This window comes from Lissotriton vulgaris, chromosome 1_1, assembly GCF_964263255.1.
Source record: "Lissotriton vulgaris chromosome 1_1, aLisVul1.2, whole genome shotgun sequence".
Lineage (NCBI taxonomy): Eukaryota > Metazoa > Chordata > Amphibia > Caudata > Salamandridae > Lissotriton > Lissotriton vulgaris.
The window spans coordinates 1,814,781,916-1,814,800,275 of NC_141685.1; the positions used below are offsets into that span (position 1 = coordinate 1,814,781,916).

The window sequence follows — 18,360 nt, forward strand, 5'->3', positions numbered from 1 at the left end:
AGCAGTATTCAACTCAACCTTTTTTTTTTTTTACAAACAAAAAAACTAGCACTCCGATGGTGCTTCTGGCAGTCCACAATGTCCACCAATCAGCTCTCTCCATAACTCCAGAAGGCGTGTGCTTCCTGGGTTATCCTCCTCTTTCTTTCCTGCTGCCAGCAAGTTAAGTAGTAATTTCCTTTCTCTCCTGACTTTGTGAGAAATGTTTGGAATATTATAGTTGTATTGCATTTTGGTTGTTAAGGATATATTGTTGTTGTAATTAGCCGCAGCTGTCGTAGCACATTGGCACCAGGGCGACCTGTGGGCGAGATAACCACTTAATAGTAACCTATATGTTAATAGTAACCTTTATCCAGCTACACTGGCGACTCCAAGGGACCCCTTCCATCATGGCCGCCATCTACAATAAGGCATCAACATTGTCTACCACTACCTGTGAGCCACACCTACAAATCGGATTAAATCGGATTCGCCAGACCCGTCGGCGAGCCACACTGTACAGAGGTCTAAGCGACCGAAGTAGTTGAGGCTCTGTTAAGTTTTTAAACGGGGCGGTTATCCAGGGTAATAGCCGATCCGCAGTGTTTACACCATTATAAGATGGCCGCCACGCTCTCGGGAACGTACACGTGACCTTGGGCAGGGGGCGGTTACTCAACGTGTCACGCTGACTTGCCGGTGTTGTTGAAATAATCCCCGCCGCCGAGCTCAAACATCTACTCGAGCTCGGCGGGGATGGGTAGGTCACTACACCCGGACACAGCAGACTTCAGGTGAGTGCGTTTAGCGCCTGGCACAGGGGGAGCAATTACCGCTATTACAGGTTTTGAGCCTTACACATGCAGGGATACATTTTACTTTACCGCGTTTTTCCCTATCCCTACTCCAGCCACACCTTGGGCTCAGCGCTGTAGTTCAGCCCTGCCGAACACTCATGTGGCCTCTAGGATATGATCATTAGGTGAGTAGGGGAATCTAAACATGCTTATTTTAATGGTTTATTCAGATCACAGTGGAAGTGTGCTGCTATGCCTATTAAGCTACCGTGTGGTGTTCACAAAAGCCCTGCCCAATACCTGACATGCTACAGGCAGGCATTGAGATTAATACTGCTGCATTTTTAACTTTGTATTTCTACACTCCTGTTTTTAAACCATCACCCTCACTGTCCACGGTCCTAGTCACAGTTCTAGTTATTGCGTGCGCTTCACAGCTGGACATTGCACGCTCAATACACTCGGCATGCGGTGGATGAGTATAATCACTTTCAATACCACCAGCATGTTAGTATATTTTCTTCCTGGCAATATTGTGACTGGCATTTGTTGTTTAATTACTGTTTCCTTATCCTTTCTCTATACATAGGCATAGGAGGATCCACTAAGGTAACATTACAACACATATGATACGAGCATGTTGTTGTTTTCACTTTGGTCCTGAAGAATCGCGGTAAATATACCATTAGCGAGAAACATGTTGACCACATGCACCACTAGTATCTTCTAGGGTCACACAACATAATAGGTTGACACCTAGGGAACTAACTTCACCTTTTAACCGTAGCCAGGGGACCCCCAGAATAAAGTCCATTCCGGTACCCCTTGTTACATTTTAGCCACCTTACCATAGGTATACACCACCCTGCCCACATACCCCCACTTCACCAATAGGCAGTTGGAAAAAGATCTCCGCCAAAGAGCCCCTCTCTGAGGTGTGCCCGTCGGGGATTGCACCGCCTCCCCGACGAGGAGCAACCGCCGATGATGAAGCATGACACTCCTCGGGGTGTGTGAGGCAAATACATCCAACATAATGGATGCCCCAGGGTATCATTAATATCCCCCCCTTGGTCACGCCAGCAAGAAATCCCCCCACCTCTTCTTTCTCTAGGAACAGTGCAGCAACCCCCTTTTTTGATTTGACTCTCTAGTACTCAGTACGGACACTAAGCTGCTACTGGACCTTCCACCTTCTTGAGTGGTTAATAGTGTCCTCTCGCCTCCCCCCTCTTTGAAACCCACCTCTTTAGCTAGGCCACTTAAATGGGGAGTCCCTCAGGGCTCATCACTGAGCCCGCTCCTTTTTAATGTGTATTTTACCCCTTTAGCTGAAATGATTGCACAGGCTGGTATTAAATCTACCTCTTATGCTGATGGTGTTCAGCTCCTCTTTTCTTTTGATGAGCCCTCATCCACGACATTTGATCTCCTGAAGTCATGCCCCAGGAACATAGCAAAATTGATGAACCGGAACTCTCGGAGACTAAATGCAGAAAAGACTGAAGTTTTGTTTTTTAATCTGTCGTCCCCTCTGGAATCTAATCTCTGGTGGCTGGAAGATTTGAGTGAGGCCCCTGCACCTAAGGATTCGATCAGGAATCTAGGGGTCCAATGGGACAACCAGCTTTCCTTTGGTTCCCAGGTTCAAACAGTTGCGGCAGCCTGCTTTTCAAAGATCAGAACCATAAATAAACGGATAAATTATCTGCCCAGTGAGAATTGCAAAACCATAGCCCATGCCCTGATAACCTCCGATCTGGACTATGCCAACGCTTTATACCTGGGCCTTACAGCAGGTCTGTGTCATAAGCTTCAGACTGTCCAAAATGCGGCGGCATCACATATCCCCTTACCTCCACAAATTACATTGGCATCCATCTCGAAAAGAATCAAGTTAAAAGCTTTGACACTGGCCTATCGAGCCGCGAAGGGTATAGGACCCGCTCACCTTAAGTCCACTCTACGTCCTTACTGCAATTCCAGAACTTTGCGTTCCAACTCTCAAGTTCTGCTTGTGAGTCCCAGATTCAAAAGATCCCGAATGGGAGGTAAAACTTTTGAAGTCTGTGCCTCACAGCGTTGAAATAAGCTTCCGCTGTCCCTCCGCTTGAGCCGGTCAGAGCTTGAGTTTCGCAAATCTCTCAAAACCTCCCTCTTTGGTTCCTAAGCACCTGTCTGCGCCCATCTATTGCCTGTTCTATTATCGACGGGACACCCCGTTGGGGTAGCTGCGCGCTTTATGAAACACACAAATAAATAACAAAAAAATAAATAAATATTGCCATTCTACTTTTCTTTGCGCCGAGTGCTTGATGTTGGTTTTCAACCGGGGTCGGGGGAGAAACGTCGGAACAGCTATGCCCGTTGCCCCGGTTTCATTGCAGTGCTTGCCCGGTCTTGGGGTGGGGGGGACGATTGGGGGGGAGGGGGTGTAAACTTGATGATCCGTGCCGCTTTTGAGGCATGGACCATCGAGTTTAAACGCGCCCGCGAGTCTCTGGAGTTTTCTCAGCGCCTCTTGCATCATAAGGTCTGTGGAACCCTGACACCTGCCTGCAGGTCGGAATTTTTCATTAATTGCCACAGCTGAACACCGGATCGGGTCAGCCTAATTACCGTGAGGCAACTTACAAGCGTGATTATATACAAACTGCCGCTTGCTTGCTGTGGTAGAGGCGGGCCCAGACCTACCTGACACCCAGTGAATTAAGGGTGAGTCGCCCCACTTTGTCTGACCAGCTGCCGGGCGGTAATAAACTCAGCACTTCGAGCCTATTAAACGTCTGCCTTTTTGGCATTGGGCTTTTATTAAAGCATGCTCTGTGTCACATAGGGGCCATTATACTGCAATGGCAGCAGAGTATCAGGAAGAGGAGACCCTTTGAACGTCGCATAATGAAATATGCTTATGCCATTCAGGCCACGCAAGGTGAGCAGACCCAACGCGCGGGAAAGCGCAAATTGGCCACTACACCAGATGTGTATGAACGCTTAAAGTCAGCGTTTCTGGTGAAATCTCAGCACCTGGAGCAAGAACTCATCCCTGAAACGCCGGAGGAACCCCAGTTCATTCACGAAGATGACGACGATGATTCGGCTGGGGATTCCCTGGATGAGGCAGGCCCGTCTGCTCCCTGGTGCCCTCCTGCTCCCTCCTCAGAGCCCTCTTCACAACCTGAAGTGCCTTCAGACATGCTGGTCCCGAAAGATTTGGTCCACCCCAGGTCCTCGGCCTGGACCCCCTCCGGAAAGGTGTCTGCGTTCGTGGCCAGTAGACTCCGCAAGCCCCTTGAGAAGGAGGTTAGGGCCTGCCTTAGGGCAGAATGCCCTAGACCAGCCCTCCTGGGCAAGGTGGCCACGACACCGGAGGTAGATTCCAAAATGGCAACCTTCTTACAAAAGTATGTCCAAGACCCAAAGAAGGGCATAGACCGTTCCTGGAAGAACTGCCAGGATAAGCTCCTGGATACGGCCGAGCTTCTGACGAAGATTTTATAATTGGCGGAAGAAGCAAAGGCGTCAGGTGCGACCATGTCCCCGGACCCTATATCAAATATAGCCCAACGGGCTATAGTCTAATTGGGAAATGTAAATTGCGCTCCTTCTTACTGAAGGTGGATCCCAAACTCTGCATTTGGCCTCTTCGGAGGCGGGCTCGGTGGCCCAAGGCGGCTTATTCGGTGATCCTTTCATTAAGGAGTTGACGAAATTCGTCTCAACGTTCACCTCCCTCAACAAGGCACAGTCCGCTTAAGAGGGTTTTCAACCCACGTGTTTTTGTCAGTGCCGGTCGTGGCAGAGGACGCTCGGCCGGCAAGTTCTTCACACAAGGCACTCAGAGGGGTGGCAAAAAGACAACAGATTCAGGACGAAAGAAGTTCTTCCAGTCCAGCCGCGGCGGCAGAGGTCGAGGAAGCAGCGGCCGAGGCCAACAGATTGCCGCAACAGGTGACTTTCTCCTTCACGGCTACCCAAGGTGGGGGGCAGATTGGCTCTTTTCGAAGGCAACTGCAGAACTATTACTTCAGACGCCTGGGTGTTACAGACTGTAAAAGGGTTTCAGATAGAGTTTTATGGGACTCCCTCTCAGGAGGTTCAGCCCAGACCGCTGGTTTTCGCTCGAGACACAGCCGCCCTTATACACAAGGAAGTGGCCAATATCTTGCGGAAAGGAGCAATAGTTCCCACCTCCTTACACCCACATGGTTTTATCAGCAATATTTTCGTGGTGGACAAGTCGGACGGCGGCCACCGTCCTGTCATAATTCTGAAGGAGTTAAGTCAGTGGCTGGTTTACCACCATTTCAAGATGGAGTGTATCCATCTTCTCCGCGACTTCTTTCAACCCAACGATAGGATGGTAAGTTTGGACCTGAAGGACACGTACCCGACCGTACCGGTCTATTCCCCACACAGACGGTTTCTGCAATTTCTTTGGAATGGTCAAGTTCACAAGTTCACGAATATGCCCTTCGAACTCTCCGCCCCGTGGTGTTTCACGAAGGTTCTCAAACCGGTTGTGGAAACGCTCCGGGCGAGGGGCCTGCGGATCATCGTCTATTTAGACGATATCTTGCTCCTGGAGCAGTGACCCTTGAGGTTGGCAGACTGTCTCAGGAAAACGTCAGATTTGTTGCAACACTTGGGGTTGGTCATCAACGACAGGAAGTCTCTTTTGGTTCCGTTCAGGCAGATAACCTTTCTAGGGCTAGGGTTCACCATCGATTCGGTGGCACGTACCCCGAGCCCCCCCCCGGAAGATTGTCAAGATAGGCAGAGAACTCAGGCGCACTCTTGCACGAACCTCCACCTCGCTTCGCCAGATAGCCAAAGTAGTGGGTCTCTTGCCCTCGTCGATACAGGCTATTTTTCCAGGGCCGCTCCACTACAGGGCTTTGCATCGCCAGAAGGCCGCCCATCTCCGCGAAGGACACTCCAATATGCGGATCAGGTTCCCCTCACGGACGAGGTGCGTAAAGAAATGCATTGGCGGCTTGAACATATGGAGGTCTGGAACAGCAGAGCCATTTTTTGTTGCGAGCCAGACTTGGTCATAGAGTCAGATGTCAGCAAACTAGGCTAGGGGGCTCGATGCGGGGACTCCTCTTCCGGAGGAAAGTGGTCTGACGCGGAAAGCCAATTGCATATCAATTGTCTGGAATTGATGGCTGGTTCCTTCGCCATTCGGTGTTGCACCAAGAGCAGAGCCTCATGCAATGTCCTACTGAAGATGGACAATGTCTCGGCGGTGATTTATATCACCCACCTGAGGCATGAACTCCAAGACTCTAGGGGACTTGGCCAGGGATTTGTGGACCTTTTGTCTTGCCCACAATATCTCTGTGACGGCGGAGTACCTCCCCGGAACGTCCAATGTAGTGGCGGACAGACATTCCAGGACTTGGACGGACATGAGTTTGTGGCAGCTTCAACCTCGGGTTTTCCAGATGGTTGAACAGCACATAGGGACCGTTCTCAGTGGACCTTTTTGCGTCCAGGTTGGACTACAAGCGTCCAAAAATTTACAGTTTGAAGCCGGACACCTAGCAGCAGCGACGGAAGCCTTTCTGCAGGACTGGTCAGTGGACGTAGGCTGTGCCTTTCCCCCTTTCGCGATGCTCATGAGACTCACGGCTCAGATCCGCAGGCAGAGGGCGTGGGTGGTCCTGATAACTCCGTATTGGAGGTCTCAAGTGTGGTTTTCGGTTCTTTTGGAACTTAACTGGGATTCTCCAATCTGTCTACCCAGAGATCCTTTTCTCCTGAAGGACTCTCAAGGTCTCCCTCACCCGCTCCTCCAGCAAGGAAGAATGCCTCTTGTGGCCTGCCGGATTTCAGGCATCGCTTGAGAATCGGTGGCCTATCGCAAGACGCTCAATGAGTGCAGAGAGCAGCGTGGGCAGATAGCACCAACAAACGGTACTGGTCAGCCTGGGCTAGATGGATCGGTTGGTGTGTACGGAACAACCATAATCCCATGGAGTGCGAGGTGGTAGCCATTCTCAATTTCTTGGCTTCCCTGGCGGCCCACGGTTTGGCTTACAAAACGATTAATTCTCATCGTTCAGCGATTTCAGCCGGACATTTGCCGATTAAGGGTCATCCTGTCAGGGAACATACTATGGTATGCAAGTTGTTGTGAGGTATCCGTCTGATGCTTCCCCCAGAGCCTAGATATTCATCTCTTTGGGACGTCAACAAGGTTCTTTGTTTGTTTAGGTCCTGGCAGGCCAATAGATTCTTGTCAAGAAAGGAGCTCTCAGCAAAGCTAGAAATGCTCGTGTGCTTGATCTCCTGCCGTAGAGTCTCCGATGTTCGGGCTCTGGATATCTCGAGCCGAGTCTACACCCCTCAAGGGGTTACTTTTCATGTTGTCCGTAGGACGAAATCAGATTCCAGGATCATCTCCTATCCAGCTTTCGACCACTCTCCTAAGTTGTGCGTGGTCAGATGTCTTAAGGAATATGAGAGCATGACTGAAGAGACACGGCCGCCGGGCGAGCAGCAATTGTTTATTTCCGTACGAAAGCCCTTCAAAGCGGTTACACCACCGACTATTGCGCGCTGGGTCAGATGAGTGATGCAGGAAACGGGCATAAACGTCTCGCAGTTCAGCACCCATTCAGTGCGAGGGGCCATGGCTTCCAAAGCCTTCTCCCTGGGAGCCAGGTTGGAGGACATTTTGGAAGCGGCTGACTAGTCATCGGACTATGTTCAAGAGATTTTATTTCAAACCAGTCATTGATATGGCCTCACTGGTGGTGGATAAGCTTGAACGAGCATAATCCTTGCCTCCGGTCCTGACATAGAATGAAAAATGTCCTAGTAATGATGAGAGAAAGTTTCAATTCTATTAAGGACGCGGAGGCGAGGATTATCCCCGCCCAGGGCTCTAACGAATGTTGGTTGGTTTTTCTTGCTTCTGTGTTTTCATTACGGGAAACAGAGTCATGGCCTCTGGTTTCTTTCTTTGAGTGTTTGATGGATCCAAAAATGAGTGATGGTTTGAATATTGGTTCTGGCTGCAGTCTCGAAAGAGGAGGATAACTCAGGAAGCACACGCCTTCGGGAGTAATGGAGAGCTGATTGATGGACATTGCGGACTGCCTGAAGGACCATGGGAGTGCTAAGTTTTTTGTAGTAATAAAAGAAAGTAAAATGTAAATTGATACTTGTATAGCGCACTACTCACCCGCAAGGGTCTCAAGGCGCTTGTACGAATACAGCTGTGGAACCCATCCTGGCTTTCCCTGTGAGGCGTCCACTCCTGGGCACCCCCAAGGTGGAGGCCAGGCATCCTTAGCGTTGTGGGGGCTGTTGTGGAGATTAAGCAAGCTATTACCCAGAGTTGCAGAATGGGACTCCATGATTGGAATAGGCACCGAGGCGAGAATTATCATGTCCGTGGAATTTTGAGCCCAAGACCCGCCGAGGTGGGGAATTGATCCCTGGTCCCGGGCTAGACCTCTGCATCAGGGTCTGCCGCTCTAATCATTGAGCCACACTTCTCCACTCAGTACAGCATAATCCTCGCCTCCGCGTCCTTAATAGAATTGAAACTTTACGTCATGGTTACTAGGACATTTTTAATTCCCACATTTAGAATCATTTGCTACAATATATAATTTCAGTGCTTGCAACAGAACATTTTGCACTAAGATATGGATTTGAGAAAACTGGTATATTCAAGTCTCTACTCTTGCCACTCACATTTAGGGCTTGCACCATGCAGCAGCAGCAGCAGCTGTTACAATGCTGCCAGGACAGCTTCTGAACCAGGGCTAGATTGGGTACACTCTAAAATAAGCCCTTTCGCCCAAATAATCCTTTTTCCGCTGCTGTTTCATAAGAAGGTGTTATTTACCTTTAGTAACAATCTTTCTAGCGTAAACTTCAACCATAGACTTCGTACCTTATGAATACTTCCCAGGCAGCAAATGGGACCTGGAAACTTTAGAGAAGTATTCCCTGCACGCCGGTAGGTGGTTTTGTGCAGTTCCACATAGAAATAGTTCCACTCCGGATGTGACAACCGGAGCTACATATGAGCACCACCCACAAGTGCTGATGTCAGTTACTTTCCATGCTGCCCGTGCCTTCAAATGCAGAGCCCAACAGCTGATTGGAAAGACCAGTGTACAGATCTCTGGATTGGGACCTTTTTAGATGGAAAAAGAGACCAGTTAACAGAACGATGAAGTGGGAGGATTGGTGAAGAATCTGTAGTTAGCTAAAGTATCCACCGGAAAGTTCATTACAAAGGTAAGTAATTTGTTTTTCTGGTACATACTTATAGGAGCAGATGCCTCACCTAGTGACAAGATATCACAGCACTACCACCCAAGGTAGTAGGTCTGTGAACTGGCTCAGAACGAAAATTCCTGCAGGACTGAGCACTTAAAATGGCCACCTACCGGAATGGACTGTTGAGTCAGTAGTGCTTTGTAAGCATATTCGGTCACTCATGTAGCCACCTGACCTGCAGTGGTAGCAGCTTTGGCCTTGGGCCTTGGTGGAATGAGCCAGTAAGCCTTCAGAGTGTTGCTTCTGAGCCAGTGCATAGCAGATAATATGCAGAGAACAACCTATCGGAACACCGTTCGTTTTTGCAATGCCTTGCCCTTCTGTGCTCCTAAATAGAGCAGATAGTACACTGAATGTTCTTTTGTTCAATCAATATAAAGGTTTAGTGCCCCCTTAGTGTCCAACCGATGAAGTCTCTCTTCCTCTTTAGAGGGACGAGGAGGAGCAAAGAATGCTGTACAGGCGACAGCCTGCTCAACATAAAACAGAAGGGCTACTTTTGGTAGAAAGGAAGCTAGGGTCCTCAACACTAACCTAACACAAAAGAATGTTGGTTGGGAGGTATAAGACTCAGAATGTCATAATTAGAGCCCAGTACTCCCAAACAACCCTGGCATCCCCTGAAAAAGTACCACCAATATATAATTTAGAAACAATGAACTCAAAAGAGCTGGAAAATCAAGGAAGAGGAGTAATGAGTTCATAAGCTAGGACAAAAAGACCAAAATGGGTCAGGTTCAGCCCTGTAATGGAGAAGTGAAATGTCACACATGTATTATATAAAGACTCCTTGTGTAAAAGTTGTGGTTTCATAGGAAGACTTCTTAAAACAGCTCTGAAGGCAGTCCTGGCCACTACTGAAGGCTCTTGTTTAGAACTGAAAAACGAAGAGACCATATGAATAAATATCAGAAGCAGTGAAGAGAAGGATGCAACAATTAGTTTCAGCTTTATCATTGTTTAGAAACATATTGCTAGAATTATGAATAATTAGGTTGGCTATCATCAAGGTGGAAATGCATGCTCATTGTCTTGCCAGGATAGAGGACTCATCCTAACAAGATCATCTATGAACAGGCCATTCACCACAAGTCATTGATATGTCAAAGAAGTCCTACATGAGATGTACTAGGTCTAGGAGCAGTAAATCATCTCAATCAAACTTCAACAAACCACCTGAGCAAGCTTGGGGACAGAGGCTCACATTAGCACTATACCTTCTTCTAGTTCTTGCTTTATGTCGGATGTTAGGAGTCCCATCATAGACTGCTGCTCGTATGCCGGAACAGAAGTGAGGGTCTGAAGAGTTTGGTGCTCATAACCAGGAGCAGCAGAGAGGGTTTGGTACTCGTGAGCTGGGACGCCCGTCACAGTGTGTAGAGGCTGCTGCTCGCTCATAGTTTCCATGCTTGAAGCAGGATTCATCATTTGATGGAATGGGAATGTAAAATAGGGTGGAGCTGGCTGAAGAGGATAATACCTAAAAGAAAATAATGGTTTTATATTTGAGCAAAATAGGTCTTTTAGAGGTTATTATTCTGTACATCCTTATGACAGTGAGTGTGGAATAACAGTGGCACTTTTTTCCACATACAAGTATACATTTTGTGTCAGCCAACATTTGGACATTCCCTGCTCCACCGCTAATGCTTGCAAATCAAATTTAGCTTGTAAATGCATTATTTATATGGAGGGATACATTCAAAACATGAGATTCCAAAAGAAAACAGTAATAAAAGAATGACCAACATCTGCCATGCAGTGTAAGGCGGAGAGGAGTCATACCCCTATTGTTTTATTTACAACCTGGTTTCCTTCACCCTCACAAACTATCTCTGCCTCAGATCAAATGGTCTCTTGATTACATCTACCATATGGAGGAGGTCAATATTTCCAGCACAGTCACTAACCAACATGAATTTTTCACTGCACAGTCATCAATAATTTGCATCAGATATTCACATTATGCAATCCGTCTTCGAAGGCAAAAGCAGGTACACAACCGTGCTTTGTAATATAGCCACATCCTAATCGAACAGTATTTGCATTTCATTTACAAAACCAATTTCGTCAACTATTTAGACCTTTTACATTTATTTCTAAGATCGTTAAAAATGTTCCTACTAGGTGTGACTTGCAGGGGCTCATCAAATCCAGGTTGAGTTTAGAGCTTTATGTTGCCATTAATATGTGTAGACTATCAAGGATTCATTTTCAATGCAGAAGCATCATCGAAACTTAAGATGAGTGGCTCATAAAGCAAATTGATAGTTTTATTTTTACCCAAACTACCTGAAAACATCCACTGAAGCAGTCACATTGAAGATTGGTCAAGGTTAAACTATAGGGTCGACATTAATAGCTTCATGGGAGCCACAACCAAAGAGCAAATGTTGATTGCATTAAATATAAAAGTTACTGGAGGCCTTTTTTCTTCACTAAAAAAATATGAAGATGATGAAAAGTTGGACTATTCACACATTAGGATATAAGAAACGTATATACACAGTGTAAGAATAGGGGAGGCCTACGCCAAGCAGCACGTGGTGAGAGAATTAGAAAAAACTGATTAATTTACTATAAAGTCAAAAGCAGCGACATCATCATGAGGCAAACCACCAAAATTACTCTGACCATTGAAACACAGTATGGATGGTGAACGTTACCCTAAAAGAACCTCCGATGTTTTTGCCCTCAAAGAGTTAAATAGTATTTAAAAGGATGGAACGAGTTGGCTGTCGACGTATTTAAAAAAAAATAATAATAATTAATTGTACGATAATGGATGATTTTTGGGACATATGAATCTCCATGACCTCACTGAACTTTGGAGTGTGCTCTCTTTGAATTGATTAACTTCTGTTTCAAGAAATACATCTTTGAAATTGCTTCACTCACCACTTGCTAAGCAGCAGTACCCTAAGCACTCAAGGGATAGTAGCAGTTAAGAACAGTACCCACCTTTACCCAGACACACGATTTCTATGCCCAAGATGTCAAACCCCTGATGCAACATTTAAACACATGTTTTGGCTCTGCCTCACGATACAGTCTTAATACAGGGGACACATCTCCCCGGTTGTGAGAGGTATGCCGTGGGAGCTAAGCTGAGCTAAAACCAGAAAGTGAATCGGAGCATCCTGAGCGTATGCGCACGCCTTCCGGACCCCGCGGCTGCTACAAGAAGCAACCCGGCTGCACAAAAGGTGGCCAATTGGAGACGGAGCGATCCCGGAAGGAAAACCCGAGACCTGTAAAGGTTTGTAGGTGAGCAGCCCGGGATACGGAGACTGCGGGGGATTGAGGGCCATCTTCGGCGCCGTTGCAGGGTGAAGGGTTGGCTTGACAGCCAGTGAGATTTCCAACAGCTCACGCGCTGGGAGGTAACGGAGAAGAGGGTTGTTGGCGCCCCCCAGCTAAGCAGAGACTCGCCTCGGCTAGCCTGATCTTAAGATGGCAGCCATCGTGACCGAAATGGAGGCCTTACCAGAATGAACCACGTAGGCTGGGAGGAGGGGCGGAGCAGCAGCCGCCACGAGGAGTTTTTTTATCTTTATGCACCCCCCAGTAATCAACAGACAAGACACACTGTCCTGAACACCCCATTCCAGGCAAAATGTGAACAACATTAGCACCGCAACATGAGAATGTAGAAGGGCACTATAGGGCCCAGAATAAATGTCTTTGTTGAGCCAAAAGTAAGGACAGGGAGAGATGCGCTAAGATGTAAATTCTATGGCAGGACGGAGGCTCCGATTATGCTTACTCAATTTCTTTACTGATAAACACAGCAGCCAATCAAAATGCAGTAAAGAAAAACAACAACACTACCCAGAACACCAGGTAACCATAGAGCAGAGTTCTTCAATCTGTGGGGCGCGCCCCCCTGGGGGGGCTCGACACCGTCTCAGGGGGGGCGCACGCTCCTCGGTAAATCTCACCTTTGTCCTCCACTGATTGAAGAAACAAACTGCAGAGTGGAGCTGCAGGGGCCCGAAGAAGGGGTGAAAACCATTAAAGACTCATTAGAAAGAAAAAGGTCTTTTAAAGCCCGGGCAGACAGGTGGCGTCGAACTTAAACTGACGTCACTGCAGTCAGTGCCCACTGGTAAAGTTAATTGACTTCCTGCCGCCGCGCTTTTTGAAGTTCTGTAGAGCTCCTGCTCCTTCTAACCTTGCCGCAATGCTGCCCCGTTTTTAGCGCCAGTATAGAGGATTACAAATATTGCATTTGCTTTAGGCAGTGCAGGGCTGCAGGCCAGGCTAAGAGCTGCTGATACAGCCATCTGCGGTAGAGAAGTAAAATCTAAAGCAACCGTGACCCAGAGCCACCTTCCGAACACTTCTGCCCAGTGATCATGATGAATAATCAATAAGTGCCTGGGAGAGGGTAATGTATTAACTGTTGTGATCAATTGCATGTTAAAAATACTTCTCCGTAACTGCATATAAATTGCAGTTACAGTACTGTCCTGAGCTATGTGACTAGGTTCATTGTAGCGTACTAACGCGCTAACATTTGCAGTGCTTTCCGATATTTATTTCCTCCCTCAGCCTAAGCCCCTGCCCCAGCCCAGGCCCCTGGTAACTGTAGTTGTCTCCTGACAACATTCGAACTCCTCATGAACACTACTAGGTGTGAAGGGTGTGGGAAGGAGGTTGCTGGCCTTTTACTTTTCTCATGGCTATGCATATACTGGCGGGAGGTCCTCGCAGCCCTCTCGGTCATGATAGGATGTGTGTGATATACCGTAATTATGCAGCCCAAATAGTGCTGAGACGGTCGTCTTTCTGCCCGTGAGACATTCTTATGCAGTGATTGCTTAATGCTATGGGAAAGGGCATTTCATGCAAGAGACGAGAGTCAGTCTGGAGCTGAAGTAAATGGCTCCTAATCCAACTAGCCTGAACAGGAAGTGCTCAGCTGTAGGCGACCCAGCAAATTTGTATTTTAGTGAATAAAAGATGCACATTTGGTTTTCCCCGGATGAAAAGGATTGCTTTAATCAGTTATTTTTTCTTGTTTGAAGTAGCCCTTTGTTGTTTTTTCCTATCTAAACAAAGCAATAATACATTATCAGGCTGTGCCCATTTCAACATGCCTGACAGCCAAATTATTAAGCCCCTATTTTCCGAGGCAAATTATCACGTTAAAATTGTAACAAGTTATTTTATGTGCTGTCTTTATCGATACATATTTGGTGTTGCTGTTATATTGCTGGTACTTTCACAAACTGACATCAATTGTGCGCCAGAAACAAAAAATAATTACACAGTTGGCAATCTTGTGGAGAGTGCTCAAAAGGATTTCATACAGAATGTGAAACACACCTCTGAGAGTCTTAAGACACTGGCATCATGTCTCTAATGTGTTAAGTGTCTGGTGAGCATCATTCACAATATTGACCATTACAGTTTTGGGATTGTGTCCATCATAGAAACGATTATAGAAACCTGACTGGAAGTTATTTAGTAGGTAAATGTTTTAATACATGATCTTCCCTTGTCGGAATTCACTAAAGTTTTGGTTGTAAATGAGCCTCCTACCTGATTTTGTATGGTGGCAGAGCCTTGTGGGCTACAGTTGCTTTCATTACAGATAACTTTGAGTTTCTGTGGGGAGTGGAGCTTGGCTCATGGAAGCTGATGCCGAGTTGCTATGAGTTGGTCACCTGTGGTGCTGTCCACATCAGAGCAGCCAGGATGATGTGATGGAGTATCAGTAATGCAGAACACACAGAAATCAAAAAATGGAATTTTTTTTTAAAGAGTACAAATACAAGGCATTTTGCTTTTTCCATGTGTGCTGCACAAGGCAGCACACATGGATGAATCAAAAATGAGGAGTAATAATGCATTTCTCATAGTTTTGCCAGCTTAAGACCAGGTTTTCCCTGTTCTTAATTTTAACGCTGCCTCACTTTTACGCTGCCCTTGTAAATAGGGCGCAACATCAAAATCAGTGCCTGTTGCAGTGGAACGCCCACTGCAACACCCACTGCCCACCCTTTCACGCTAAGCATAGTTTGAAAGAGGGCCTTATTTACAAGGCAGCGTTGTGCCAAGTTAAGTGGCTTAACTGTCATGTAAATACGTAAATGCCCCATCACCACCACAATGTCTTAAAAAGTAACGGTGTGGTGTCTATAGGGGCTTGTACATATGCCCCTGAGTATGATGAAACTATGAGTAGCACTATAAAAAAAATTATATGTTTGCCAGAAAGGTGCTATAGAGAAATGAGGTGCATTGTTGGTGAGTGGTAGTGAGGAAATTCATGTAGAAGGAGGAAACACTCATTGTTTTGAACATTATTTGCCGGATATGGCCCGGGATATGTGGGTGGCGATCGATTATGTAGTGTACCAGATTCCAAGACATTTCTGTCAGGTGGTGGGGGGGGGGCCCGACATTTAAAAAAATTCAGCTGGGGGGGCTCAAACTTCAAAAGTTTGAAGACCTCTGCCATAGAGTATGAGAAAGTATAAATAGGGTCATAGAGGTGAACACTCCCTCTTTCTTTGCTGCTTCGCAGCCAGTTAAGTGCTTTTACATTACTCGCTTCTATTGTGTTTTGATTTTAGCTTAGTGCTTCATTAATACCTTGTATGGTTTATTGTTAAAGCTATTTTTAGTATTACTTGCCGCTTTGCGCTCCGTTTTTCTAAGTGCGTTGTTGACGAGTCTTCGAATTTACTCGGCTTCTGTGCCGGTGCTTGGGGAGCGTGGGCGACACCTCCCGACAGGGTTATCTCTTAACCCGGGTTTTTTTGTGTGGAGCGAAAGCGGGGCTGAAGAGACGCGCGTCTTCCGCGCAACTCTTCTAGGCGGCAGCGGCTGTTCGCGCATGCGCGCTGGTTTGTTTACACGTCTTCGAGCGTGTATTTCTCTCAGACGCCGCCTGCGCCTCAGCTTCGATTTGGTGACTAAATTCACTGCGCCCTTCTTGCTGCCGCTTGAGCTCCTTGACGCCCTCAAACTAATGAAAGTTTTGGGGTTGTAAAATTTTGACTAGGCTTTGCCTGGAGTGGGAAAATATTTTTTGTGTAAAAATTTTTTTGTCTTTTATAATATTGACATTGTGCAGGTCTGCTCCCTCCACATTCAAATCATTGTATTTTTCACAGATTTTATCTGTGTTATCAGACTTGTGCTAGGGGTACCACTCCCCCAAACTGTTTGGCTTTGCCTCTTTCAACTTAACCTTCACTGGGCATTTTTTCTGGTAGACATTGTCGCCATGGCAGATTACTGTGAAGAAGAAGGTTATGAATATTATGAGGAGGAGGAATCCTCTACTTCTTTTGATGAATTCATGGGCCAGGCGCTTTCTCAAGCTATCGCGCCTCTGAAAAAACATCTGTCAGACTATGCTGCGCAGCATGGCTGGGTCCCTCCTGCCTCAGGGCGTTCCAAAAAATCGCCCAAAACTTCACATTCCAGCCATTTTCAAAAACTTGCGAAAACCCTTTCTGCTCCTTCTTCAAAGAAGCGCAAGGAGTCCTTTCGTCCTGACCCTCCGTCTGACTCGGATGACGATACTTCCTCATCTTCTTCCTCCGAGACTACAAAGCCTCCTCCTTCCAAAAAATCACGTAAGGAGCATTTTGTTGACGCGCCTTCTTCCCCGCAATTGTTAAATTTCAATCCCGCTGATATTATCCATCCCAATTCTTCTTCTTGGATGCCTGCCCCAGAGGTGGCTGATTACATTCAGTCCCACGTCCGTCATTCCTATGACAAGGATGTGAGAGCGCGTTTGCGTTCTGAGTGCCCACGTCCTGATTTACCAAACAAGTTGTCCGCTACTCCTGATGTGGATCCTACAATGATAACGTACATGAAGAAATATTCTAAAGACCCTACCAAAGGCCTTGATAGATCGTGGCGTTTGTGTCAAGACAAACTTTTGGATCTCTTGGGCCCTCTTACAAAAATTTTGAACTTGGCCTTCCAAGCCAAAGAAACTGGTTCCATTATTGACCCCGATGCTCTGGTCGGTTGGTCTCAGCGGGCAATCTGTATGCTTGGCAACGCAAATTGTGCCTTGTCCACTGAGCGCCGGCGCTCTATCCTCATGAAACTAGACCCAAGGCTTACGGATTTGGCCTCTTCGGAGTCGGGCCCTATGGCCCAAGGTTTACTTTTTGGTACCCCCTTCCTAAAGGAGTTGTCAAACTTTGTTTCCACCTTTAGTGGCCTTGACAAAGCCCAGTCTAATTTAAAAAGGGCTTTTCGGCCGGTTTTCGGCAGGGCCGGACGAAGGGGGCGTTCGTTCGGCCGTGGTTCCGACAATGCTCCCCAGCGAGGGAACAAGTCCCAACGTGGTCAACAGCAATATTCTGCAAACAAGTCTTCCTTCTACCCCTCTAAGAGGAATAGAGGTCAACCAGGCAAAGGTGGATACTCAGGAGGTTATGGAGGACGTCAGGACTCTTCCCCATCAGGTGAGCTTGATTTCAGCATCAAATGTAATTTTGGGGGGCAGGATTCAGTTTTTTCTCGACAATTGGCGTTTGATCTCAAACGATGCCTGGATTCTGGAGACGGTGAAAGGGTACAAAATAGAATTTTACTCTCGCCCTCACCAAGATCTTCGGCCTCGCCCTCTTGTTTTTTCCCAACAAGATCAGAACTTCATCTCCGCGGAAGTCTCCTCTCTTTTAACAAAGGGAGCCATCACTCTTACCTCTCCTCATCCCCAAGGCTTCGTCAGCACAATTTTTCTCGTGGAGAAAAAAGGGGGAGGATCTCGTTTGGTCCTCAATTTAAAGGACTTCAACGGCAATGTCGTTTATCGCCATTTCAAGATGGAGGGCATCCATCTTCTGCGAGATCTTCTTCAAGAAGGAGATTGGATGGTACGTCTCGACCTAAAAGATGCTTATCTTTCAATTCCGATTTACGCTCCGCATCGCAGATTCCTTCAGTTCCAATGGATGGGCAGGTGGTACGAGTACAAGGTACTTCCTTTCGGCCTGTCCTCCGCACCGTGGTGCTTCACAAAGCTCCTTCGTCCAGTGATGGAGTCGTTGCGGTCTCGCGGAGTGCGTCTTATTGTCTATCTAGACGACATTCTCCTTTTGGCTCAATGTCCTGTTCTTCTGCAGTCTCACTTGCACTGGACCATAGACCTTCTGCAATCCTTGGGTTTTCTTATCAATCCCCTGAAGTCCGACTTTTCTCCATCCCAATCTATGTCTTTCCTGGGTTTTCAGATAGACTCGGTCTCTTGTCAGCTTCTTCTGCCAGGTCAGAAGATAAGGTCCATCAA

The 18,360-nt window shown here is 47.0% G+C and overlaps 1 protein-coding gene across 1 annotated transcript in view; it reads right to left on the reverse strand.

The window, feature by feature from the left end:
• Positions 1 to 18,360, reverse strand: part of TDG (thymine DNA glycosylase) — a 214,487-nt gene that overhangs the window by 110,299 nt on the left and 85,828 nt on the right. Inside the window, exon 2 of the mRNA XM_086919167.1 lies at positions 10,304 to 10,566. Within this exon, the coding sequence (XP_086775293.1) occupies positions 10,304 to 10,566 (263 nt within the window). The remainder of the gene's footprint in view (positions 1 to 10,303; positions 10,567 to 18,360) is intronic.